The sequence below is a fragment of the Heptranchias perlo genome, chromosome 27 (genome assembly GCF_035084215.1).
Source record: "Heptranchias perlo isolate sHepPer1 chromosome 27, sHepPer1.hap1, whole genome shotgun sequence".
Lineage (NCBI taxonomy): Eukaryota > Metazoa > Chordata > Chondrichthyes > Hexanchiformes > Hexanchidae > Heptranchias > Heptranchias perlo.
In genome coordinates, this window is record NC_090351.1 from 10,461,674 (window position 1) to 10,489,548 (window position 27,875).

The 27,875-nt window shown below is 40.2% G+C and overlaps 1 protein-coding gene across 5 annotated transcripts in view; it reads right to left on the reverse strand.

Annotated features, from left to right (window-relative positions):
• LOC137344390 (homeodomain-interacting protein kinase 1-like) overlaps nucleotides 1-27,633 on the reverse strand; it is a 92,219-nt gene extending 64,586 nt beyond the window's left edge. For 4 of the 5 annotated variants that reach the window (XM_068007302.1, XM_068007301.1, XM_068007300.1 and 1 more), the window contains exons 1-3: nucleotides 27,231-27,633; nucleotides 17,686-18,015; nucleotides 12,010-13,102 (exon numbers count right to left, since the gene is read on the reverse strand). In XM_068007302.1, coding sequence (XP_067863403.1) covers nucleotides 12,010-13,100 — 1,091 coding nt within the window. In that variant the 5' untranslated portion in view covers nucleotides 13,101-13,102; nucleotides 17,686-18,015; nucleotides 27,231-27,633. Of the gene's footprint in view, nucleotides 1-12,009; nucleotides 13,103-13,366; nucleotides 13,424-17,685; nucleotides 18,016-27,230 lie in introns of all 5 variants that reach the window. The other variant, XM_068007299.1, reaches the window with a different exon arrangement.
• Between the last annotated feature and the right edge of the window lie 242 nt (nucleotides 27,634-27,875).

Sequence of the window (27,875 nt, forward strand, 5' to 3'; positions counted from 1 at the left end):
TTGAGCTGCAGAATATGCTAGCCATTTGCAAATTACAGAGTTCACTAATGTGGGGAATTCTTGCTGCAGAAGTACATTTATTTGTTGAACAGGATGCTGGAAGCAGTCAGCATCAACCACCACCAAACAGCCAACAATGAACAACTTGCATTTACTTGTTCACTCGTCACTCCCATCTTTGCAGAATAATATTGGCCTTTTGTCTCCAAGGCATTGAATTTAAAGACCTCATTTTTAAACCCTCTAGTTTTCATCTATGGCCTCACCACACCCTATCTCTGCATCCTCACACACTCTGGTCCTCCAAATCTGGCCTTTTGTGCATCATTTACCATTTCCCTCCTCCACCACCTCCCAGCCATACAACTGCTGGCAGAGCCTTCAAACCTGATCTCTGGAAATCCCTCCCTAAACCCCTATGCAACTTTATTCATATTTTTGTGGGTCTACAATGCCATTGGCTCGCTAAATTTCAGTTCATTTACATTTAAGTTGCAGTTAGCAATGGGAGAATCACGCACCTGTTGCCAGCTGCACTACTATAATGTAAAAGCACCTTATATAGCTGTGAAAACACAGTGCATTTACAAATACGAATCAAGTCTATCAAACCTATGAAGGTTAACAAAAAATGGATGTCCAAAAATAGACCCATGATGCCATTTATTCACAATCTACCTGATTTTCAAACACCTCAACTTAATCAATCATTGCGGCTGCTTGAGCGACGTTGCCACCTTAGTACTAGATTCCAGCAGTCTTTTGTGCTATAGTTTCATGCTCACTAGAAACTAAGTTGCGACTCATTTGATTTAGGATCCTTAGAGAGCAAACACTGGAATATTTGTTGGATTCCAACCTTCATCATTAAGGTGAGAGGTGAAAGGTACACCACCCAGTCCTTTTTATATATAAAAAAAGTACAGCTCCCGCAGTAGTCCACTGGATAAAGCAAACATATAACTAAGCCATAAAGACCAGAGGCTCCCAGGTCAATTTCCTGGTCTGTACTGAGTTAGCTGCACACTGGCAATGGAAATCCTACAACTCACCTCAATAGCCCTGGGATAAGAGTGGCAGGGAAATCAACTAAGATTCCAATTCTTGATCACATCCAAATGATCTGCGCCAGGAACTGCACAAGTATAGTCCTCAGGTGAGCACAAGATTGGGTCAGCTATGACGCCCTGCCAATGCTCCAGTATATGGTCACTTGGTTAGGTGCCAAAAGGACATGGAGCAACTGTGAATACCCCCGTCAACATCATAACAGGAGGAGGGGAGAAAGGAGGATGTTGGGGGGGGGGGGGAAATCAAGGGATAGGGGGATTGGGCGGGAAAATGGAGTTGAGGTCGAAGATCAGCCACAGCGGAGCAGGCTCGAGGGACCATATGGCCTACTGCTGCTCCTATTTTTTAATGTTCTTATAAAGAAAGTCTGATTTCAACTTGTGAATATATTTAATGCCTAGTCAAGTATGGTTACATTACACTTCCAATCCAAGATCAAGTATGCAGAATATAGTTTAAAAAGACACACCAAGATCAGTGAATGCATTATAATATGAGGTCCATTCAATGCATTACGTGCATATAAACAGGACTCTTGTGAAGGCTTTAGACAATCTGCCTTTAGGCCACCTGTTTAGATTCAATGTTGGTAGCGATTTTGAGAGTCAGCTAATGGTCCTGCAGCTTTAATTCTGAGTCCTCGTGGCAGCAGCAGAGAGCAAAAACATGCATTACACTCAAGTGAATATTTATACCATAACAGAAAAGATGGAGTTTTTCTATATTTTGAAATATCTTACCATTAAGGCAATCTTTGCATATACCAGTGTGGTGCAACAGGACATTGATGTACTAACTGCACCACAGGGCAAGAGGATGCAGATTGATGATTTCACACAGCAAGCTTATCTCAAATTGGGGCAAGGTGCTCAGCAGAAGTGGACTATGCACATCCTAACAGTTAGCTCAAAAGCAGCATTGGCAGAAGCCCGAGAACAAGCTTAGTCTAGGAATTCAGAAGTACACTGTAACCAAGACAAAAAAAGTTGTCTTAATTTCTTCACTGATAATACGGTATTACTTGAGCTAAATTCAATATACTAAAATGGTAAATGCAATGCAACCTACTTGCAGTTTGTTTATGCTCAGTTACATTCAGGATGTGGCTCTAAGTATTCAAAAGATATCTGTGAAACCGCTCCATTTATACTGCAAAACAATTTCACCAAGAGGGAGGAAAACATGGCTTCTGTTTGCCTAGTCATTTTTTTAAAAACTATACAAAACATATTTTAGATAAGCATACAAAAGAAAGAATATAGACTTCATCACATTTAATAATTTCACGATTTTTTTTCCACACTGCACGATCCTACAAGAAATTTTAACAGATTTGAATTTTGCACTTGAACACCATCACACATAGAACCATGGAGCGGTTATATCACCTTCCACCTGGTCGGCTGCAAGGAGTAACATGCCGTATACACTCGAAAAGTATGAATTACTGGTTGAGGGGGGAAAACAAGGCATCAATGCAGGACTACACTCCTGTTCTTAACAGCATTCAAAGAACAGTCTTCCTCACCTCCACCTTTGATGCCCTTGTCCACTAAAAACTTTACTCTCTCCCATCCAGGTTATTCCCCTTAGTACGACCTCCACCTTCTGCTCCCTCAAGTCCAAGGGACGCAGACTTACATGTACCTGGTACACAGCTGGCTTAGCCATCCAACATCAGATCTGGATTGACCACACTGAGCACTATCAGGACTCATTCTCCTCTACCAAAACTACCAATTACTCAATGATTCTCCTGGAGAGCAAAGATGACTCCCAGCTCTTGACCACTATCAACCATCTCCTTAAACCGGTCTCGCTTGCCCCCTCCACCATCACCTCCAACAAGAGGTGCGAGGAGCTCATTGACTCCTTTGTCACTAAGATTGAGACCATCTGTTACACTGCCTCTGCCCGTTGCCCACCAAGCCAAATCCAACCAGCCCCCCCCAGACTCCCCCTGCCTGAGCACTGATCCCATATTATTCTTTAGTTTCTGTATCTCCCCTCATGCCCTTTGCGAGCTCATCTTGTCCACAAGACCCATCCCTGACTCCACTGACCTCACTCCCACTAAACTGCTGACCACCCAACTTCCGTTCTTGGCCCCTATGCTAGCTGACATTGTAAACTATTCCCACTCCTAAGGCACTGTCTCCCTCTTTCAAAACAATCATCACCCTCTCCTCAAAAAAACCCACCCTGAACCCCTCTGTTCTTACAAATTACACCCTACCCATCTCCAACCAACTTTTCCTCTGCAAAGTTCCTGAACATGTTGTTGCCTCTCAAATCAGTATCCATCCTTCTTGTAACTCCATGTTTGAATCTCTCCAATCAGATGTCTGCCCGTCACAGCACTGAAGGGAGGTCAATCAAAGTCACAAATTACATCCTCTGTGCCTGTGATCGGAGTGCATATTTCCTCCTAGCCCTCCTCAACTTCTCTGCAGCCTTTGTCGTGGTAGACCACACCAATCTTCTACAATGTCTTGTCTCTCAATTGTCCAGTTCAATGGGACTGCCTTCACTTGGTTCCACTCTCACCTATCAAATTGTAGCCAGAGCATCTCCAGCGGTGCCTCCTTTCCTCTGAGTCTCCCAAGGATATACTGTTGGCTCCCTCCCCTACATGTTGCCCTTGGTAACACCATTGGAAGATATGGGGTTAGCCACATGCATGTTGGGGACATCCAGCTCGACCACTGCACCACCTCTTTCGACCACTGCCTCTGTTGTCAGATTGTCTGCCCGACATCCAGTCTTTGGATGAGCCGCAATTTCCTCCAGTTAAATATTAGAAAAACCATTGCCTTGGGCCCCACACCACAAACTCTACCAGAGACTTATTCCATATCCCTGCCCAGGATTGTCTCAAGTTGAACCAGACTGCTCATAACCTCAGCGTCCTATTCGACCCCGAGCCGAACTTCTGACCCCATATCCTCTCCATCCACACTATGTAACAATGCCTGCTTCAGCCCATCTGTTGCTGAAGCTCTCATCCATCCCTTTGTCACCTCCAGATTCGACTATTTCAATGCTCTCCTGCCAGCCACCTATCCACCACCGTCCATAAACATCAACGTATCCAAACTTTTGCTGCCCATATCATATCCCATACCAAATCCCGGTTCCCATCACTCCTGCCGACCTACGTTTACTCCCTATCCAACGCCTCCAGTTTAAAATTCTCATCCCAGTGTTTAACTCCCTTCATAGTCTCACCTCTCCTTACTTCTGTAACCTCCTCTCTCTTCTTACATCTCCCCCCCCCACCCCACCACTTCCACAAAACCCACCTCTCTGATGAAGCTTTTGGTCACCCCTACTAATGTCTCCTTCTTTGCTCAGCATCCATCTTTGTCTGATTATGCCTCTGTGAAGTACCTTGCAATGTTCTTCAATGTTATTGTGGTAAATATTAAGATAAATTTAAACATTTAAATTCAGGGCTTGCATCGAGAACCACCTTCAAAACTTAATTAATGTATCGTCCTTCCAAAAGCACTGTTCATATAAAGCTAAATAAAACAATGTAACAATTTAGAATACATTACAAAAAATAAGGATCCTGCTCAGAGTCCACTTGCCAGTTTTCTCCTTAACTATATTTATACTCTGCACTTTCTGTACTAGCAACACATCCGCTAGTATATATTACACATATTTTTACTTTCAAAGTTACCTTAGAAAAGTTGATTTCATGCTTTACCTTGTTCTGGTGTTTTATACAAATAAAATTAGTTACTCAAAATGGATTGGCTGGGGTTTTCATTCAGTAATTTTCCATTAAAAGGGAACAGGGCTTACAAATTCCTGACATGCTCTGTGAATAGCTAATCTTTGTGCCAATCATAACAAATTCTAGAAGTCGTAGGCACAGGTTCAAGCCGGGAACCTGCTAACTTAGGTGCCTTTAGCCAATAGTTGAGTTGTATTGTACCTAATACAATACTAATATTTGAATCATCAATTATTGCTCTGAGCTATTTTTTGCTGGTCATTTTACCATTTTTCTCAGCTCGTCTTCACTTAAAAATGCTTAAATTGTTATGTGCCTGAGCCATTAGATAGTTGTTCAGACTAGACTAACATTTTTGTGCAATATTTTGGCACATTTTTCCAGTCAGTTGGAAATCACAAGGCAAGGTAAGGAAGTACCCTGCATTTTGTAAACCGATCAAGTTTTTATGACTTTTATTTAATAGCTACAAAAAGCACTCATTAAAGTTACTTACTCCCAAAGCACAGATAAACTTACATTCAGATATATTAGAATATCCCCCCATTCACTTTTTGGATGTGCATGTTTTTTTTCCAAAAAGGATTAGAAAAAGGAAACGGGGAGAAAAATCAACCAATAGAGAAGGGCTTATAGTTTCCTCAAATTCTATTTAAATGGCTCTGGTTTTTAAATGTGAAATTCTGTAATTTTTTTGAAACTACTTTTTCAATGTTTTAATTTTACAAGAATGAGATGGTTGTACAACGATGCAGCGGAATGGAAAGTACAAGACCACTCAAAAAACTGTGACCTCAAAACATTCTTGCTCAAACCATACACTGTATACAGGATGAAGTGTTGCAAAAACACACTTTCCTGCATGAGTCAGAGTGCAAGCTTCATTTCCAGTCATCAGCATATTGGTCATATGCTCAAAAAAACACCCTGTGAATTGAACACATCTGTAATTGATCGCCTTGGGTTCCAAGTAGGCCACGCGTATGCATTTTGATACCTAGTTAAGGTTAGAATGTCTCAATGCAAGCGCTGTACAGAGAATCATAAAAACCAAAAAAATCCCACCAAGAGCAAGAACCACAAAATGTCTGTGTTTCATTAGAATGCCACCTGTCAAATGCTTCCAATCAATCATATTGAGAACCATTAACCTTTAGCCCCATACATTTTCAGTTAAAATTTGAACAATTATGTCAATACGGTTATTACAAATTAAGTGTATTTAGGAGAGACCTGCAGTTACGTATACTCTTATCACATCACTCAGAAATAACACAAAGTACTTCAAAAGACAATTACTTTTAAAGTGCAAAGACTGTTTATGTACGCAACAAAGCCACCATTTTGCACACAGCAAAATCCCACAAAAAATTAGATGAATAACCAGTTAATCAGGATGTTTATTTTTTTTTTAAAAACATCATTGGTTGAGGGAGGAACACTAATCCAAATGCAAACAGTACTCCTGGTTTTTCTTTGAATAGTGCCATGGGATCTTTAATGCCAACCTAAACCAGAACAAGTAGATAGGGCCTCGGTTTACCATTTCAACAGAAGGACCTCTGACAATACAGCACTCCCTCAGTAACGTACTGGAATCTCAGCCTAGATTATGTGCTTAAATCCAGGAGTAGGACTTGAACCTTCTGATTCAGAGGCAGGAATGTTACCACCTGGGCCAAGCTGTCACTCAGCTGATGAGAAAACACTGGCAACATTTGCCTACATAACAATAATCACTGCCTATCATAAAAATAATTCATTGTGTTAAGCACTTGAGACATTTTGAAGTATTTTTACTTTTCGCTCTGTCGGCAGAGGTCTAGACAAATGTAAATACTCAGACATGAAGCTACTCATGCAATATTGCAATGGTTCAGTAATTGCGCAAGCTCTCATTGGTGCCAATCAACCCTGTGCATGCTGTGAGGCAAATCTGGCAACAGGAGCTCTACACATATACAGTTACTCCAAAACTGCAAATGTCAATTTGCGATTAAACATATCCAGGTGATGCACAGTTTGTGCAAAGTTGTGATTGTGACTTTGTGAATACAGCCAGGATCCTCCCCAGTTTCAGGAAAGATCTGTACAGGCTAGCAATGCTAAAAGCTACAACCAGATGCCAAATACCATTAGTAGAAGCAGTGTAATTTTGCTTCCTGGTTGGAGGTAGAGATTCACTGCCATAGACAACTCTTGCAACATAAAGGTGTTCTTCTGCACTTTGATATTTAGGGCCACATTGGGAGATTTAAAATTTACTAAATTTGGAATTTACACATTAATTAGAAACTCTGCAAGACATGTTCTCCTGTAGTTGTAGATTCATGCTAGGCTACTGCTTCACAAGCACAACCCTATGTAGCTCACTTAAGCAATTATTCTTTATGCGTAAACTGGGCAGTGAGTGCCAGCTCACTGTTCACCTGTGAGGAGTACTATCCACAAATCTAATCTCGTCCTTGCCAAACACCTAAACGTGCCTTTTCCAGAAGTTGGGGGTGGAATGGAGGGATCGTCACTAGATTGTGATTGGTAAGAGGAATCCTAGCAAAATTAGGATGCTACGGCTAATTGTAGCACTAAGCCACCAATTTGCCTAGATAAGTTAGCACGGATCATGGATCAAACCGTGGGCCTTTTTAAAAAAAAATAACACAGCTACAAGGTTAGCCCTGAAACTCTGCACGTTACTTGGTTCTTCAAACATAACAGAGAAATTACAACATGGAAACAAGCTATTCAGCCCAAACAGTCCGTGTCGGCATTTACCCTCCACATGAGCAAATAGTTCTAATCACATTTACCCACCCTGTTCTCATATCCCTTAACCCCTTTTCCTTATCCATCTATCCAATTTAATCTTGAATGTTGACATAGTTCCTGCCTCAACCATGAACCTTGGAAATGAATTCCACAGATTAACAATTGTGAGATAAGTTGTTTTTTCTACCCTCTGTTTTAAATCACTTACATTTAATCTTGATTCTATGGCTCCTCATTTATGACCCCTCAACTACTGGAAACAGTAGGTAAACAGGCATGCTTCTTTCTACTGTGCCAGTCTTTCATCATTTTAAAAACTTCCACTATATTGCCCTGTAATCTGCATTGTTCTAACAAAAAAAATACAATTATTCCAAGTCTCTGTATTGTATTTCCTCGTACCAGGCAACATCCTAGTGAATCTGCACTGTACCCTCCCTAAAGCCTTGATGTCCTTCCTAACAAAACAAATAAGCGATAATGACAAAGTAAGGCACCATACTACAAGTCGCTACATTTTAATCAGATCACAAGAGACAAATGATTATCACAAATCAAATCCAATTTTTATTTTATTTTAGAGTTTAGTATACAGCATTCAGCAATGAATGCATCCAGGTTAGGCATTTTTAATCAAGCTTCATAAAAAAAAAATTGAACAGCAACTTCTCTTTACTAGGCTGAGTATAGAGGTATATTTACTCTATAGAAATTTTAACCCGACAACACAGTTGGAAATTTAACTTTACATTGTGGGATAAAATGATCAATGCAAACGCTTGACAGAAAGGAATTAAGGAACAAAATACTTCCCCAGATAGTCATGTGATGGAGAGCAAAAATGAACAAAAAGTCCCCTAAATGTAGTCAAATTACATATATACAAAAATGCCATGTGCACCTCATGCTCATTTTCCTCAATTATGGTGGAGGAAGGAAAGAATGTCAAAAGTGTGAACATGGGCAAGTACAGTTTGTGACATCAAGTATTTTCCCTCATTTCAGCTTCCCTCCCTATTCCCAACACTGTTACATGAACTAGTGAACACATTGTACTCTTCAGGCTATTATCTTGAACTTGCTGCAACTTAGTACATTTCTGAAACAGAAATCACAAAATGAGTTACTGCAATTGGTCTATAACCATGGTAAAATGTGGCTGCTGGACACCTTAATCCTTCACAAACATGCAAACCTATTCCAGTTAAGAACGAATACAATAGACGTAAATGCTGGTTTTGGATTTTCAGTTTTTAATTCACATTTGTACGCACTAAAGAGTTATCTCCAAAATAATGTAATTTGTAATACTGGTGCCCCAAGAAGGTGTAATGAATAAACAGTTTACAAAGAAAAAGAGTTGGGAGTTATTTTCCCTCTCCTGACAGCTTAGAGAATTTAACCTCAGAATAGAATTAAATCTTCTAAGATTACATCTTAACTGAACAGAAAAAGTGTATATATGCAAGATTTTGAACAATTCCATAGGTTGCCAGCTTTCACTTCACTGTTGGAATACTTGAAAGTCCTTTCCTTCTCCCACTCCCCTTGCTTTCAGATGAAAGTGCTGATTTCTGTACAAAGCAACAATACTGCGAACTTACTTGAGAGGAGACGGGGGAAGGTGGTTTAGACATATCTTTACAAAAACCTGGAGGACCTCCAAGAGGGAAATACCAACAGAGTAAAATCACCATAATAGTCATATTCCAAACAAGTGAGGTACTGCTGAGAGGTAGCAGAGCAGAAAAACTTTTGGCAAACCTCAGATGAAACCAACTAGGTACTGTATCTCTGGATGGCTGAACTATACTAGCTACCAAAAAGGTGCAACTGACCACAAGCTTTTTTTTCAATAAAATTCATTTTTGAATATAAAACTGAAAAATAAGTGGTGTGTATTTTGTATTCTTTGGCCAGAACTGTTGTGGCCAAAGCACTTGGGGAATTTTTGACTTGTTAGTACACACCCCTCTCAATCCACTACCTAAATTTATATCCTGGACTGGGAGGCAAATATATTTGGAAACCCTTGACTGATCAAATTATTTAACCTGTTATAGAATTCATTCCACATTTAAAACTTTTTTAAAATTATTCATTCATGTGATGTGGGCGTCGCTGGCAAGGTCAGCATTTACTGCCCATCCCTAACTGCCCTTGAGAAGGTGGTGGTGAGCCGCCTTCTTGAACCACTGCAGTCTGTGGGGTGAAGGTTCTCCCACAATATTGTTAGGTAGGGAGTTCCAGGATTTTGACCCAGCGATGATGAAGGTACGGCGATACACTTCCAAGTCAGGATGGTGTGTGACTTGGGGGGGGGAAGGTGCAGGTGGTGGTGTTTCCATGCACCTGCTGCCCTTGTCCTTCTGGGTGGTAGAGGTCACGGGTTTGGGAGTTGCTATTGAAGAAGCCTCGGCGAGTTGCTTCAGTGCATCTTGTAGATGGTACACACTGCAGCCACACTGCACCGGTGGTGGAGGGAGTGAATGTTTAGGGTGGTAGATGGGAAGCAAATCAAGCGGGCTGCTCCGTCCTGGATGGTGTCGAGCTTCTTGAGTGTTATTAGAGCTGCACTCATACAGGCAAGTGGAGAGTATTCCATCACACTCCTGACTTGTGCCTTGTAGATGGTGGAAAGGCTTTGGGGAGTCAGGAGGTGAGTCACTCGCTGCAGAACACCCAGCCTCTGACCTGCTCTTGTAGCCACAGTATTTATGTGGCTGGTCCAGTTAAATTTCTGGTCAATGGTGACCCCCAAAATGTTGCTGGTGGGGGAATTCAGCAATGGTAATCCTGTTGAATGTCATGGGGAGGTGGTCATTGCCTGGCGCGAATGTTACTTGCCTACTATTTAAAACTTGCTAAATGTTATAAAATGTTTTCACGAAATTAATTTGTAACGGCAGCTTGCTAATGAAAACAGTTTCTTAAAATTCCCAAGTTAAAGTATGCTGTTTAGTTTGACAACCAATGAATCGTTACAAAGGTGTTGGGAAAGATTACACCACACCTTTATGAATATTTGTTCTACATATAAAGGGAGCAACTTGTACATCAGTGCAGCTCACAGGTTTTTAACAAATCAAAATAAGCATAACTAGCAGGCAATTAATAATCCAGATTCCAAGGTACAGTGGCCACAGCTTATAACGGGTGCGTTCGTGCGAATGTGATGGCTGGTATAACGTTTGACAGACTTTTGTATGGTTTCTTACTGCGTCAAATACATCGTTCTGAAAATGCATTATCGAGGTTGGTATGTTTATGAAAGTGAGGCATTCCGATCCCTCACAGTTCCTATCCTGAAGTGCGAACCTTACATAAACTAAAAGCTCTACTGCCTCAGAATTTGCCATGTTATTGACCTTTGTAAAGAATAACGAAGAGAACTGTTCAGAGACCAAAGCCATAGAACCTTTTACAGCGCAGGAAATATTGAAACCATCTCCACCACCCCTGAGAATATAAGGTTCTGATCTCCAGCTTTTCATTACCCAGTCGTTGCTGGCAACCACTTTGACAGTGAGCATTACTGTCACCGTAGGCTTATATCACATAAAAGATGTCTTTAGTGTCAACAGTGTAAAAAGCCTAAGCATGTTAAAACATACCTGTCAATCTTTAATCTCACAAGAGTCGAAATCTTGGAGGCTCTGTATTTCATGCACATTATCTATTTGCATCAATTTCAAGCATCAATACTTATTATTTTATTCAGTCCTTCAATGAGTAGCTAACATTCCTGTTCTCGTTTGATCTAATGTGGTAACAGTACCAGTATAGTGGGCTGATTATTACCTGATTGACCGAACTAGTGAGCATGCACAGCTGTTTCTGCCCAAAATAAATGGAGCACTTAAGATGCTATAACTGGCAACTTTGAAATTGACGTTAATGCAAATAGATAATGGTTATCACTTTTTGGCCAATGTAAGCGACTGCTCGTTTTAAATGTGGACGTTTTAAGTGGTGGAAACTGTGTGATTGGATCTCCATACTTCTCACTCTGAAATCATTCCCAGTGGAAGAGGGAAAACATTAATTTTACTGCCAAAAATTAAGTGCAGATATACAGGCACCAATTCACTCAAAAGTAACAGACTGGAGAACTGGTAATGCTATGATGCACACCATCTCCAACCCATGATCTTTTTGAGTATAATTCCCCAATGGGAGCATTGGATAATGAATTTAATCCAGCAGGATGTAAATGAGGAATTTAAATTAAAATAGCCCAGGCCTCAAACTGATGACGTCGGGGCAAGGGAGCAAGGGGTTTGATGCTTGCCCCGCTCCCACTTAAAATCGCCCCCATATACGGATTTTATTTCAATCAATTTGGCTTTGCCATTGAATTGTTCTACAACCGCTACAAGAACACGATATAAGCTCCAAGAAAAATAAGAGATCATTACACTAACCTGTAATACCGAGACTGCAAATACGTGGAACAAACTGCTTTTAAAACATGACTGGCTGAACCAAAGTCTATGACCTTCACCCTATAGGGCTGACGGGTCGGATCCACCAGCATGATGTTCTCTGGTTTCAGATCTGCATGAATTAGGCCGAGGCTCTTTAGTTTCATTAAGGCCGTGGCCACCTGCTGCAGGATGGGTCGAATATACTTCAACGGCAAAGGGCTGAACTTGTTCTGTTTGAGGAAGTCATACAGGTTCTGCTCCAACATCTCAAAGACCAAGCAGGTATGATTCTTGTGCTGAAAGCACTCATAGGACCGGACAAAGTTGTAATCGTCAGCATTCTCGGTGCTCAACCGATTTAAAATGCTCACCTCAATCTGCCCCTGCCGTGCATAGGAGGGATGGTTTTTCAAGATCTTGATAGCCACAATTTCATTGGTGCCCCTTTTCCAGCATTTCACCACCTGCCCAAAAGTGCCACGGCCAAGAAACTCCAACACCTCATAACTGCTGGTCACTGAACAAAGTATTTCATGTTGTACCAGCTGATAATCCCCTTCATTGGTGGAACTGCCATTCTTTGAAGTTACAGTTGATGTGGTGGTGGCAGTTGTACCCACCGCAGTCCTGCCCGTGTTGTTCTGAAGCATCGGAGGTGGGTGTTCCTCAATTATTTGCACACTGCCACTGCTTTCAATCTCCTCACTCTTTCTCTTCAGTCCACATTTTTGATAGGTATCCAAGAGAGTGACTGTGCTTCTGCGTGTCAAGCTCTGCACTCCGTTAGATGACCCCACAGACAGGGCCGCCGTACAGGCCCCACTGTCAGCACTCGTAACTGGGATCAGCCCAGACGTGGCGGGGAGGTGTAAATTCTGGTCATAAACCAGTACGCTGCTCGGTGCCTGATGGGACAGATTTGCTTGTCCTTGAGTCACTGATGGATTTTTGCTCTGATTATAATGTTTTGTAGTGCAGCCCTGTCCCGTTGCATCCCAGTTGGAAGGCTCCACTTTCAATTTCTTCACGCTGCAAAAGGCACTGGACTTTACTGACATTGGTGAAAACACTTGCAGTTGTGAGGCCATACCTGTCAAAAAAAGACAATCGGTTTATAAACTTCACTGGTTACACCTGAGCTCTGCACGTACACAGAATTGTAGATGATATGAAACTTATAGTTAGAGACCTTGATGAACACAGCTCATAAAATTAAAAATTCTCAAACAAATTTTCCCTCCTGATTACGAGCAACTCTTAGCCGAGAACTCCATACAGTTAATATGGGTATGTTTATTCAACAGATGAACAAAATGAAGTGTTTACTTTACTGCCTTTAAAAAGAACTCTTTACCTTTTCTATTAAAACTGGTAACTGAGAAGTGGAATATTCAAACGTTTGGACACATTCCTAAAAATAGACCAAAATAAAAGTACTTTTAGCTGGTTAATTCTTTTTCTTCGAAAACACTTTAAAAGGAGACATTACTGCAGATCTAAATATATTATGTGTTACATCGAATGATATGGCACAGAAGGAGGCCATTCGACCCATCACGCCTTGGCTAGCTCTTTTCAAAGAGCTGGCACATCAGGCCCACTCCCCTGCTCTTTCCCCATAGCCCTGCAAATGTTTCGGCTTCAAATAATTTATCCAATTCCCTTTAAAAGTTATTATTGAATCTGCTTCCACCACCCTTTCAGGCAATGCAGTCCAGATCATAACTCGCTGCGTAAAATATTATTTCCTCATGTCGCCTCTGGTTCTTTTGCCAATTACCTTGCCAATCACTGAGGGATATTGTACAATACCCTGGCAACTGTTCACCTACTATATTTCCTCAGCAAATGTCTTTTTCATTCCAGAAGTTTGTAAATCAAAAAGATCCTCCAAAGAGCCAAAAGGAACTTTCTCAATGAAACATGTTACAGTGACATTAATCGGGCAAAGAAAGATGGCAATATATAGGTTTCACATTTTAGTAACTTGAAAATCAGAGTGCAATATATGGATTTTTATCTGGTTAGCATTTTAAAAAATTTACTCAATTGCAACTATTACACTAGATTTCTCAGTATCTAAAAGTAATATGTGGTAGATGCATCATGTGATGTAGCATTAAGCCATAAAGACCGAAAGGTCTGAGGTTTGACCTCTGCTCTGTATGGAGTTCTCATCTAAGTCAAAGTAACAGGTGGGGTGCTACAATTGGCCTCAGTGCTCTAATCTACGCAGATCAATCAAAAATTTGGGCTTCTGCTTCTGATTGCCATCCAATGACTACTGCTAAAAAAAACGCCTGTGTATGGGCATTTACTAGGACAGAATTGAAATCAGATGTGATGCCCACACCCTAATCATGCAGCCTGCTGACAATCATTGTTTAAGCTCACACATGAAGAATGGTTACTTGGTTGAGGTACCTTAACCCTGCCAGCACTCGTGGAGTCATAACTCAGCTGGAGGCAGTATCCATAGCAGGGAGAAAACGGTGTGAAAAAAAGAGCAGGAGAAAGGAAAAAGCAACTTTTGCTATTCAGTAGCTCATGCACTGTGTGGAGTAGCACTGAATCGTACAAAGCTGGAACTGAGCAGCACTGAGCTTGCTGATCTTAAGACAGGACAGTTGTGGAGAGGATACAATGAACCTCAGAGTCCTGGAGCAGGGGCTAAAACTTTCCCAATGATCCTTTCTGGAAAGGGCATGTGTGTAAATGTCAGGATTATGTCCAATACAATGCTGCTTTCCCTCCCCCATTAATCTAGATTCACATATGAAGAATGGGCAAACTATTGGAAGGCTGCAAATTCATATGGAGCCATATATCAGCACAAGAGAAAGGGAGAAAAGTTTCTTACACCAGTAGAAATGTGTTGTCTTTTTTTTTTAAATGCAGCAAGTTGTATTTCTTTTGGTCACCATCTTCCCCATTTCAAACAAACACAGTGGAAACATTAGTTCATTTGTCATTATCCCTCTCTAGTATCTCCTGAGATTGCCTACAGTACTTCATTACTACACAACACAAATGCAATAATCCACTCATAATGAACATTTTCTGAGCTACTATACATTAGGTACCATTTCCACCAAGGGTGCATTTACAATACATCTGTAGCACCAGCACAAAGCAGTTCTGCTTCGCTGAGATGCTGCAATCACAGTGCAAATACATTCTGAATCCAATAACATGACATCGGAACAAAACTGAGTGAGACTCCCTGGAGGAGGGAGTCAGAGTTCCGTTTCGCTTCACTTCGGAATCAGTTCTGGCCTTCACATCTGATTTATTTGATTCATACTGACTTATTTTAATTTGTAGTGTGAATGCAGTGAGATGGTCATTTCTTAACTTCAAAATGCATTTTTTTTAATGTAACAAATGCAATTATCAATACGTTTCTCAGAAAATCAGATTTACATTTAATCAATATTTAAACATCCAATATTAGAGATAAAGAGTAAAGTTGCAAATGTTAGAAATAGGCAGTGGGTTACTTAGCTTCTGAAAGGAAAAAGCAGTTTCAGGTGAAAATATTTTACGGATCTCCTGACTGATGATTTAAAAGGAGGAATGTATGTACATTAGGGAGGCTTGCAAAAAGAAAACTATTAATGGGAGAATTTAACCTTTACATGCATTAGGTAGAACTAACAGTACAAGCACAAAGAATAGATTTACTTCATTTATTCAGGATAGCAGCGTGTCTTCAACCGAACGATTTTCAGTAACAAACCAAAAATAGATAATTGTCTGGTAATGAGCAAGCATATGGGGAATAGGGACCATAACATGAGTGAATTCACTATCAGGCTTGAAAAGACCGAAAGGATGATTACAAAGCAAAGCTTTGGATTTAAACAAGGCTAATCCTGAAGGGATGAGAAAGCAATTGATTAAAATAGGGTGCGACAAATTATTAGTTAGCAAATCTATAGACCAACAGTGAAATCTATTCAGGAAGGTAATTCATGGATTATCAAACAAGTACATATCTCTGAAAGGCAAAAGGGAAACTTCTGGATGATGCAACCATGTTCTAAAAGAATGGTTAGACCAGTATTAAACAAAAGGAGCTTATACAAGGTCAAAGAATAGTGACAGGAATGAAGGCTGGCAGGCTTACAGAAAGTAACAAAAAAAAAGGTAATGGGGGGAGGGGGTTTAAAAAAAACTTGCAGATGACAAAGGTTAAGTTTCTTTTTAGTACAAGAAAAAAAGAACGGAAAAGGAGGTGGTGGGCCCATTAAAAATGGATTTAGACAAAAGGGAACAGAGGCTGTGCCCCTTTTGGATTGCTCCAGGATTTCTAGAGCTTTCTGGGGGGAGGGGGAAGAGGGGGCAGAGCCGGACCTGCACATGCAGTAGGCACAGACCCAGCGATGACCCACTTCACTACCTTGGACTTGCAGTTGTGAGGAACATAGGAACAGGAGTAGTCCATTCAGCCTGTTGAGCCTGTTCCACCATTCAATGAGATCACGGCTGATCTGTATCCTCCATCTGCCTTAGCTAGCAAAGATCTATTGATCTCAGATTTAAAATTATTAATTGAGCTAGCATCTACTGCTTTTTATGGGACAGGTGTTCCACACTTCGTGTGAAGTGTTTCCTAACTTCTCTCCTGAATGACCTGGCTCTGATTTTAAGGTTATGTCCCCTTGTCCTAGACTCCCCCACATCAGTGGAAAAAGTTTTTACAAGCCTAGTTTAAGTAATCTCTCCTCATAATCTAAACCTTGGAGCCCTGATAACATTCTGGTGAATCTGTACTCCTTCCAAGGCCAATATATCCTTTCTAAGGTACGTTGCCCAGAACTGTGCACAGTACTCCAGATGTGGTCTAACCAGGGCTTTATATAGCTGTAGCAAAACTTCCTCCCTTTTATATACTAGCTCTCTACTTATAAAGGCTAACATACCATCAGCCTTTTTGATTATTTTTTGTACCTGACTACTACATTTTAGCGATCTGTGTACATGGACCCCTAAATCTCTTTGGACCTCCACCGTTCTTAGCTTTTCATCATTTAAAAAATACTCAGATCTATCCTTTTTTGGTCACACTTACCTCCGTTGAAATCCATCTGTCACAGTTTTGACCACTCACTTAATCTATCACTGTCTTTGTAATGTTATTCTCCTGTCTACACTATTTACTATGCCACCAATCTTTGTGTCATCGGCAAATTTGGATATATGGTTCTCTATTGTGTTATCCAAGTCACTAATAAATATATTGAATAGTTGAGGCCCCAGCACAGATCCTTGTGGGGCACCAGTCACTTCTTTCCAATTTGAGTACATACCCATTATCCCTACTCTCTGTCTTCTACCGCATAACTAATCTCCTAACCAGGTCAATAATTTGCCTTCAATTCCATGAGCTTTAATTTTAGCTAACAGTTTCTTATGTGAAACCTTATCAAATGCCTTCTGGAAGTCCATGTAAACTACATCCATAGACATTCCCCCTATCTACTACTTCCTCAAAAAGTTCAATTAGGTTCGTTAGACAGTATCATTATATGCAGCTCTTCATTTATTGCCATCTCACACAAGTTACTGTAAATTCCTTGCTTGTTCCCACCAGAAGCCCTCCTATCTTAATACTGGCTCCATAGAAATACACAAACAAAATAAAACTCACATTAGGGAAGACACACCCACCTTGTATAAGCAGCAGTCACGCCACCACACTCCACCAGCAGCTCTTCTCACAGACAAAGTTCCTGTAGTAGCCAGATTTTCTCCAGTCCTCAAATCCTTCCACACCAGCCAGTTTTCTCCCAGACCAGATCCCCAGCAAGTACTGTTTCCAGTCCGAGCAACTCCACCTCCAACGCAGCTTCTTGTTTAAACAACTACAACTCCTCCCACAATACTGAGTTTCTTCCTTATGAATGATGGTTCCAGAACTATACAACGGTTACTTCAGCTTCTACACACTTCTCCTCTTGAAGTCACCAAGATCAGTCTGCCCTACTTTCCAGTAGAAGCCTGTGTAAACATAAAAGAAAACCTTTATTAAACGTCCTTAAATTCTGCATGTAGGAAAAATGTTGTGTATTCTTGTTAAGTTATATAACTCACTTGTGCATTGTACAGTACTTTTCCATACTGTGCAACATATGTCTAACAGTTTTTCAAGGTAATTCCACACACGCTTCTCATTTACATAGAATTACATGTCTTGGTGTAACTTTTCTGGGCAAGTTTCTAATAGTTTTTATGTCACTGTTTTGCTTGCTTTCATTTTCCCTCAAACTCATTCCTCCCTTTTGTCAGAGTTGACCAGCTACGACACCATTAACATCACCCACACACAATGTGAAGATGCACATCAAAATCTCCTTCACCCCTTGCTACAGACAGCAGAAAAGAAGTTATTCTGGTACAAGATAGCTACAACTGTAATGCACAAAAACTTGTGTCTGGGTGCTATGTACAAGATAATTCCTCTCCCCCCTGCCCCCCCAAAAATGCTTAGAATTTTAATTTCATTCTTCACAAAAAATAGGTCAACTGTTCAAAAGTAACAGTATGGGCTCAGATGATCAGCACTTCCATTCTCAATTATGACAATAGGGATATGCTATAACCACAAAGATTATGCTGAGGCTTTATAATGTATTGGTCAAGACTAACTTGAAATACTACGTACAATTTTGGCCACCATGCTTTAGGAGCACTCAGAGGTGAGAGACAAAAAGTCCCACAAACGTAATGAGATGAATGGCCAGCTAATGTTTCTGTAGTGTTGGTTGAGGGAGGAATTTTGACCAGAATACCAAAGAACTCCCTTCTCTTTGAATAGTGCCATGGTATCGCTAATATCCACCTGAACCAATGATAAGGGCAGATAGGATCTCAGTTTAATGTCTCCTTTAAAAGGAAAGCATGTTATAAATGCAGTGCTCAATCAATACTGACCTGGTATCAATCTAGATTATTTGCTCAGGTAGGAGCTTGAACCCACTACCTTCTAACTCAAAAGTTGAATATCATACCAACTGAGCCAAATTGACAATTACAACAGATATTAGAAAATACTTATTTGTTTAAAAAGAGTGATGAGCATTTGGATTAATCTACCAGATAAAGTAGAAGAGTCAAAGGCATTAGGGGTATTCAAAATACAGTTTAATGCTAGGCTGGGTAAGCTGGAGTACCAAGGATATGAGCTTCATTGGGTCGAATGGGCTTTTCCTGTTCAACTATTTCTCAAATTCTATTATGTCTGAAATACAGGATAAAAACGACTACAAAAAGCAAGTGAGTAGTCACGCTGTCGTTAGAATACTTTATCTACTAGCCTTTAAGACACACCACCCATAATAGTGTTACGGAGCATTGCAACCTAAATAAAACTGTTCACAACCTTTATAATCGAGAAGACTAAACAGCCATGAGCATAGGAATTATGTACAGCTATTTTACTTGTTTATTCATGACCCTTAAATACTATGATGTTGACTATACGAATGGTAGTTTACCAGGTGCCTTTGACTGGAACATTTGAGAAGTTCCCATCAAGGAAAAGTCTGCATTAACTGCACATGCATCATAGCACCAAAACTGCTTTCGCAACTTTGGAGCAACTGAACATGTATGAATCTTGAACATGGGCAACTTGCCATTTTTATTAAATCAAATACGGTATAAAAAAAATTCAGTGCAACAAAACCCAGTACACAGTGAAGAATGGAAAAAATTGAGATGGCAATTAAACTTTATGAATGTGTTAAATAAAGTTTCAAGTTTTTAAGTATAATTTTTAAAAATTCTTAGAAAGGATATATTATTTATCCTTCGAGCCAATACAAGGCTTAAGGTTTTCTGTAATTTTAAGATGACAGAAGTGCCACTTGGACAGTGCAAAGGGCAGTGTCAATTTTATGATCCAATATACTTTAGTTTGGTGACTAGTCAACTTTCCTGAAACCTGTTAAAGCTTAGTAATTTTCTCAGCTTTTATTCTTAATTGGCTTTTCAAATTTTGTCTTCCCAGTTAAATGCAGCTATATACAGTAGGCATGGTCCCTGTATATGGTGAAAAGAACCCTTCAACAGTAATACTAGTGGGACATAGCTGGCTGTCCACAGGCCTTAGAATGCTCCTGTTGTACCAGTCACTGTAAGACAAGAGAAGCCTTGAGAACTCATGGCTGAATTTCAGCCATGCCCTCAGCACACAGTTAATATATATATATATATATATATTATGGAAGAGCTGTAACAAAACACAGAATGTCAGATGCAACAGAAAGAAAATAAAAAGTTTGGAAGATAGGGGAATAAACACGCTGATGTTATTTGCAAGTTGATGTGTTGCTTTGTTTTCTACTGCCAAAAGACAGGAGGTAACTTGCACTAACTAGTTAGAGTGGAATTTCCCAGCAGTGTTCCAAACCCTACTGATCAGTAACCATAAAACAATGATTGCAAAAACCCTGACAAATCACAATGGTCTACTCCTCAACACTGCAAAATATTTATGAAGCTTTATAGCTATTATATACAAGGCTGGGGGAATTTGCATATTTATCTTCTGTTTACTATGTTACCAACAACACAATTACATTTGTTTGACAGCAATCCTAACTCCATGTCCTAAAAAAGTAGTTGTGTTAATCCTCCATTCAGAACTTATTACAAAGATGCTGCGTGAATTTCAATGTATCCCTTAAAAACAGTGCATCATCAGTATCCATAGCTAACAAGAACTGGGATTACCCCAATTCACCATTGGAAATTTCAGCATTACCTTAAACAGTAGAGCAGACATTGAACAGGCTGATTTGGAAGATTAAGAGGCCAAAGACGTGAGGGAGCTGAATTAGCAATGATAAGGTTATTGCATCAATTGAGCTTGGCTTCTTCAATCAGTAATGTTAATGTCAGTCCCCTTTCTGGCTATACATAAATTACAGTAGCACCAGAACTTAAACTGCAGGCAGAGAGATTTCATTCCCCATTTACCATTAACAGAACACTGGCCAATTAGCAAATTAATGACTACCCCCAGCTCATCCACTGCTTCCATCGTCCTTCAAGTAGGTTTCAACAATGCTTCTTAAAAATGGTGATAAAAAGATAAAAATTGTTGCACAGATTCAGCATGCAACTTGGAACATAAACAAGGTTATCAACAACTACTCCCACCCAATTCCTCCTCAATTAGGTCATCAGCATTGTTTATGCAAAAATACTACCTTAAACAAAATACAAGCAGAAGATGGAATAAAGATGAAGTGACTCAGTTTTCCAGTTACTATGTAGTTTGCTTTGGACAGTTTGTACAGCAAGGCTAAGGGTTGTTATTAATTCTTTCACAGTGTTTGTCTACAGGAGATTTTTATATCCATTATACTGCAATTTCTTTGTGATTCTGCAATGTACTATAGGAACCCTAAGGGACTAAATTGATACCCTAAACACTCAGCATAATACTTCAAATTCTGTCAACACAATTATCAGCAAGGACAGAAGTATTTTTAATCCAACAAGAAATGTAATTGAACATAAAAAACATGTTCTCAGCTTTTAGGTACAATACCAAGGCCAAAAACTGTTTCCTAAAAAAAAATGTCATGACAAAAATGTAAATAAAGAGCAGCTATTTGAAGGCTGTAATTTAATCTTGTACTTCAGATATCTGTCAACCAAACCCCTCAATGTACACCTTGCAACTTCTTCCCTCCCACTGAATCCATATATATCCCAAATAATTCAATGTGCAATGTACATGATCATAAAGATCTGATGATACTTGTTCTTATGGGAAGAATAGAAAATTAATTCTACGTAACAAAAGCTACTTTCCAGCAAGATGCTCATTTTTTTTAAAGCTTTGTACACATACTCACTATGAGCAATTTAAACATCCTAACTCCCATGCCGATTGTCCCTAACCATTCTGAAACATCAACAGTACTAAAATAAATGCTGCCCCTACATAGCTGAATAAAATCCAATGTCACCTACCAGCTACTATGCAATGCTCCACAATGAAAAAAGGCCCAAGACGACAAGCAGTCTACTCATAATACAGTTTACGATTTTAAAAATCACACATACGTGTTGTGTAAATACTGTACACAAGATTGTTGACCATGTTTGTTCCATTTGGGATGGCATTCTATGTAACTCATTGGTAAGCTTTGCAATCTCTCTTGCTTCTACAATAAGAGTATTCACTATCCAATAAATTCTTATATTTTTGATTAACTATATGAAACCAATGGATCTCAGGACAGGTATCATCTCAAATCATGAGGCCCTCACCTATGTAGGTAGAAGCCAAGTGGGATAAATAGAGCCCATTGTTTAGAAGTTTCATTCAAACAATCTCAGATACAAAGTTCCTTGTGCTCCAAAGTACTGGTAGTAGCACTAATTGAAAACTATAAGCAAACAGCTTAACCTTGTAGCAGACTATATATGCTATCACATACAATACACATTTGGATTCTTGGTTAATGCTCTATTTTGTATTGTTCCTCATTAGTACTATTAGCTACGGTTAGTCCAGAAGTAGGTGTAAAAACAGGGTTATGCTTTATATGTTTCTCACTTGCAAATACACCACTGTGGGTTCAAAAGATACAAACTCAAAAGACATGGTGTAGAAATGTAAACCAATATAAAATAATTCTGCATTGGCAGCGATAGATGAATTCATAAAAGGGGAATCTAAATCTCAGTAGTGACGTCATTCTTCTTCTCTACACAATAACTGTGAATTCATCTCAGCTGTTTCTCATTTCTCTGGTCAGGGCATTAAAAAGCACAAGACTGCAATTGACAAAAAAACACTCAACCAACATAACCCCTGCTCTGCCATCAGGGAAGATACCTATCAGGAAAGCCACTTTCTATTCCACAGGAAGAGATGGAGGAAAAGGGGGAGGTGAGCTCAAATAAACTTGTCTGCATCTTTCAGTGTTCACTGTAGAATTGTAAACAATTTTACAACACCAAGTTATAGTCCAGCAATTTTATTTTAAATTCACAAGCTTTCGGAGACTTCCTCCTTCCTCAGGTAAATAGGACTGGCAAAGGCTCACTTTCCCAACTAAAATTTTTTTATGGCACGCAAGACTCTCACCGAAAAATAGGTGTTCACATTCATAGTCAGTTGTCTGGTATACTACCCAAGTGACAATTCTTCATGTTTGGGTCTTGGCAGTAATTAACAGGCTATTCATCAATGAGTCTACTCAGATTCTCTACTGACCTTTGGTAAGATTAGATCAGTGACACAGGACAGCAAATGGGACTGGGAACACTGGCTTATTTTTACCCTTTAAGCCTAAGAGCGCTGAGGTCAAATGTAGCACCCTAACTGCTGCCCCAGCTGAGATTCAGTCACCTCAGCAACACATTGGGGCTACCTAGTCCGAATGGCTCAGTACAATGTTAGGCAGTGCTTTTACTCACTAAGCTATTTGGGAAGCATAGCTTTTTTTTGTCCACAAGATAAATGTAAATTAAAAAAGAATGTGATGGCTTAGCAATGTAATTTGGGCCCATTTTAACTGGATCTATAGGGGTGACATGCAGTTGCCCCAATGTCACCTAACAAGAATCAGCACCACAAGTGCCCCTTTAATGGCATCGCTAATATAATAAACAAAACTATGGTCCAATCAAACTAAAGAAGCTTAAAATAAAGCAAAAAAAGTCCCTGCAAAACCAAAAGGAACTTTAAATCATAACGTTATTCCCAGTATCTATAAGACACTCTATTCTCTGCGGTGCCCACCAGTCACTGAACGCCTCAACCGTACCGATGGACACCATTTAAAAATTTTTGCACGCTACTGCTCCGCGCAACACCCTCCACCCCAGATCCCCAACGATGCAGGGAAGGGCCCCCGCACAGGGAATTTGGGACTAGTGAAATTTTAGTGTACATACTAAACGACAAATAAAGACACGGTATTCAATCCTGCAAATGCAATCGTAATAAACATAAACTTACAACATATGCTGTACTATACTATTATAGAAGACCAACATATAACCACAAGCTATATACCAAAATGATTTCCACAACCTAGGATACATGTGTTCAAAGCAGAACTAAAATTATCATTCTAAACTTGCAGGCATAAAACCTAACCAGTAACCACATTCATAAGTCTTGAATCTAAAGCTAAGTACCAACCCTCCTGACCAAACCTTAAAGGTTTTATCTAAATACAAAAGCTAAAAAAAAAATTACTTTTTTGATAAGAACCTACAATCCTAACACCTTAACATTTTTTGTTAGAAGAATTTAACTGACCGCTTGGGAAAACTTTCAGATAATGTGCCATAATTAACATTTTTACAAGGAACCACCAGTTTAACACTAGCTTCCCCCTTATGCTCCACTCCCAGGGTCTTTTGACCCTATTGCATAACTAACAAGACAGGCACTGCTCTGGCTTTAGCTTAGTATAGCAAAATCTACATAGTCATTGGGTTAATGATCTGGCAAAAAATACCCCAGCAATGCTTTGGTAGATTAAAGTTCAAATTTAAATGTTTTGACTAATTTACTTTGCAAAAAAACCCAGGACTCTCACTGTTAAAACAATAGCCCTCTGTCCACCCTAAAATGTGGTAATTTTTCCCTATTGGCTTAGTAAACTTGATTTGTAACTCACCCTGCATGTAAATCAACTATTTCCCTTTTTTATATTCAACTGAACAGTTATTTCAAAGGTTAGATCTGCAGGTGTAATTCTGTTTGGTTCTACAAGTACTTCGTTCATGGGTAAGATGCCATATGCAGTTGAAATAATAAGCAGTTTAAGGTTAAATATGGCTCTGAAATCCTGAGGGATTCTGTTCTGAGTTGAAAAATGCCAGAGATCAAAAGCTGCTACTACAGAGCATGCCAAAAGTCTGGTTAAATTTTCACATTCCACCAGCCAAGTTGCTAACCCAACCAGTGTTAAATCCCACCTTACATTCAAATGTACCTGGACACACAGATTTAAGGTTTAAAAAAAATTAAAACTGACCTAACTGAAGGAACACAACCTTCATGATAACAGGCATAAAACCACAAGGAAGACTTCTTACTGTGACTTTAATGGTATCTTTGGTATTATTGCCAAATTGGACTGGACAAAAGCTGCCAGCATTACTTCACTGCCTCTGTACAAAGACTACTTTTTTAATTTATCCATGTTGATAAGCAATGGCAGTACAGAAAGCCACCTTTCAATTTTTACCAATTAAGAGATCAAACTGCCACGTCAGCTCTTCTCAACTGGTAAGAGCTGACCCAGCCAGAGGGGCCATTTCAACAGGATCCGACAGCTACAAATCTTCAATAGGTTTAGTGCCACACCCTTACCCCATTTGCGCTCAGTTTGCTCTACTTCAACCTCCAGAAAACATTAGAAATTGTTCTTAATAACATACTTCCATCTCCAAACTCAACATCACTTTAGGTTTAATGAATTCAACAGATGCCACAAGTGTCACTAACATCAGAATCTCTCAACCACACCAAACATACCACAGACTGGGTAAACTGTACACCTATCCATAGCAGGAGCCTATAGAAAACATAAGTTTGATAGAATAGACGCTGTCTAACTTTTTTCAGATAGGTATAACTGTAAATTTCCTGCACAATATCACACATTATTGCCAACATTTACACAAAAGAAATGTTCTCTGATAGCAACATAGCTATTGCAGTAGAAAATGTATTCACAAAATACAAACAAACCACATTGGATACAAACACTGAAGTAGGCTCCAACAATACCCTTTACTAGTTGCTGAACTAGACCTCCAATTACAATGACAGCAAGTTCACTGAACAGTAAACTCCTATTATAAGTACATTGTTTTAACCCTATTCACTGCTATCACTCTAAGTGAAGAAGGAAAAGGGTTAAGTTGGACCCTTGCCTCCAATACCAAACCATATTTGTGAAAAGAAATTTTTAACTGCATGTTGTGCCTGGTAAAGTGCATTCCAGTCGAGCATTTGTCCCCCTCCTGCCTAAGTCCAAGAACAGCAATTCAATATCAACTAACAAAGTATCTTCATCTGCTACATCTTGTACCCACAAACAGTTTGGGATATATGGCACAAAACAATGTATACATCCAGGCTAAGAAATCAGTTGGTGATGCAAGTGTTACACCGTAATAAACATATTTAGTATCAGAGTTCAGTCATAACTCTATATTCATTCAATGGTGCTACATGTGGTCTGCTATCACTAGTACATGTTGACATGTCACCAACAGTATTCTGTAAATATCATTTCCAAAAAGTGTACAAAAGATGGGCAAGAAATCCTCGATTCAAGTGCCCAAATTGTCAAAATGAACCTTGAAAATAAGCAGCTGGAATACTCAACATGTTGAACATTAATATTTAAACAGCTGGATGAACAGATAACAAGGTATACCCTGACTTCTCTGCAAGAGCAGGAAAACATCTATCAAACAATATCAAAAATACATTGGATTGGACCAATGAAACCGCCATCATAAGCACACTTCGTGCAATCTATACAAATGCTAAAGGTATTAACATGTGTGTTCATGGTTTGAATGACTTACAAGCCAAGGTATATAAAGACTGAAGCTTCTCAATTCTAGATTAGCTGTTCCATTGTCCACAAGATCAATACTTAACACTGACTCAAGAAATCTATATCTGACACATGAAAAATTCAATAATTCATAAATACAAAGTAACACTCAATGGTCAACAAGATCACGGACTAAACCAATCCTCGAACAAAGGCAGACATTTACAGGTTTACAGAGTAAGCACGTCTCAGCAGCGAGCACTAAAATCCTGGTAAACTAGTCATCTATTCACCACTTGGGATGGGGAGGGGGGAATACCTTCTCTATTCACTGAAACGACGCTTTTACAAATGACATGTCGATGCAATGAAACCAGATCACTTTCCAACCCGATCACAGCATTTCTAATAAATGTATGGGAGTGGGGGGAGGTTTAAAAGCAGCGCCAGTAAATATGGCACTTCCAGCAATTTTGCCCCCCCCCAAAAAAAAACCCAGTGTGTTTAACATCTGTTTAAGTAAAGACCAACAAACCCCCCCCCCCCCCAAAAAAATAAAATCTCGGAGACAGGGTTGCTTCTAATGTCCCTCCACACAGCTGATGAACAGGAGCCGAGGGGTTGCAATTACCTTGTTTCAATCATCGGGTAGGGTCTTACCTGATTGCAGTGCTGGGGGGTCAGTGCTGGCAGCCGCGCAGTGACGGTATCAGAAGGCCCGGACAGTCCCGACCCGACCCCACCATGTCGCTCGCTTCCTCCTCCTCCTTCTTCCTCCTCTTTTTTGTTTGCCCCTTTGGATTTAAAGCTGGAGCGTCCGTCGGGGAGGGGGATGGAGGGGTAGGGGCGGAGGGGGCGGGAGTGGGGGTGTCAACAATAGCGGAGGTAGCGGGGCGGGAGGGTCTCTGAGGCAGGCCGCATGGCCTCTCCTCTCCTCTTCTCTCTCTCTCTCCCCTCACCCGGCTCCGGTCTCTCGCCCGAGCTCCGATTCTCCCCGTCCTCTTTTTTTTCCCCTCCTCCTCCAATTGTTTTGTTTCTGCGCTTCCCCCAACCCCCCCCGCCCCCCTCGCACTCCGGGGGCACGCGCACGTACACGTGCGCGCCCGCGCGACGTGCGCGACGCAGCGGCTCGAGGGGCCCCGCTGGAAGCGCCTGGAAACTACCACGCAACGGCCACCATCCGAACACAGAGCGGCGGCAGCGGCAGCAGCGGCAGCGCCGCCGACTCCTCTTTACAAACACATTAAAACGTCCCCCGCTCAAGGGGATTTTTTTTTTTAAAATAAACACACGGGTAGATAAATA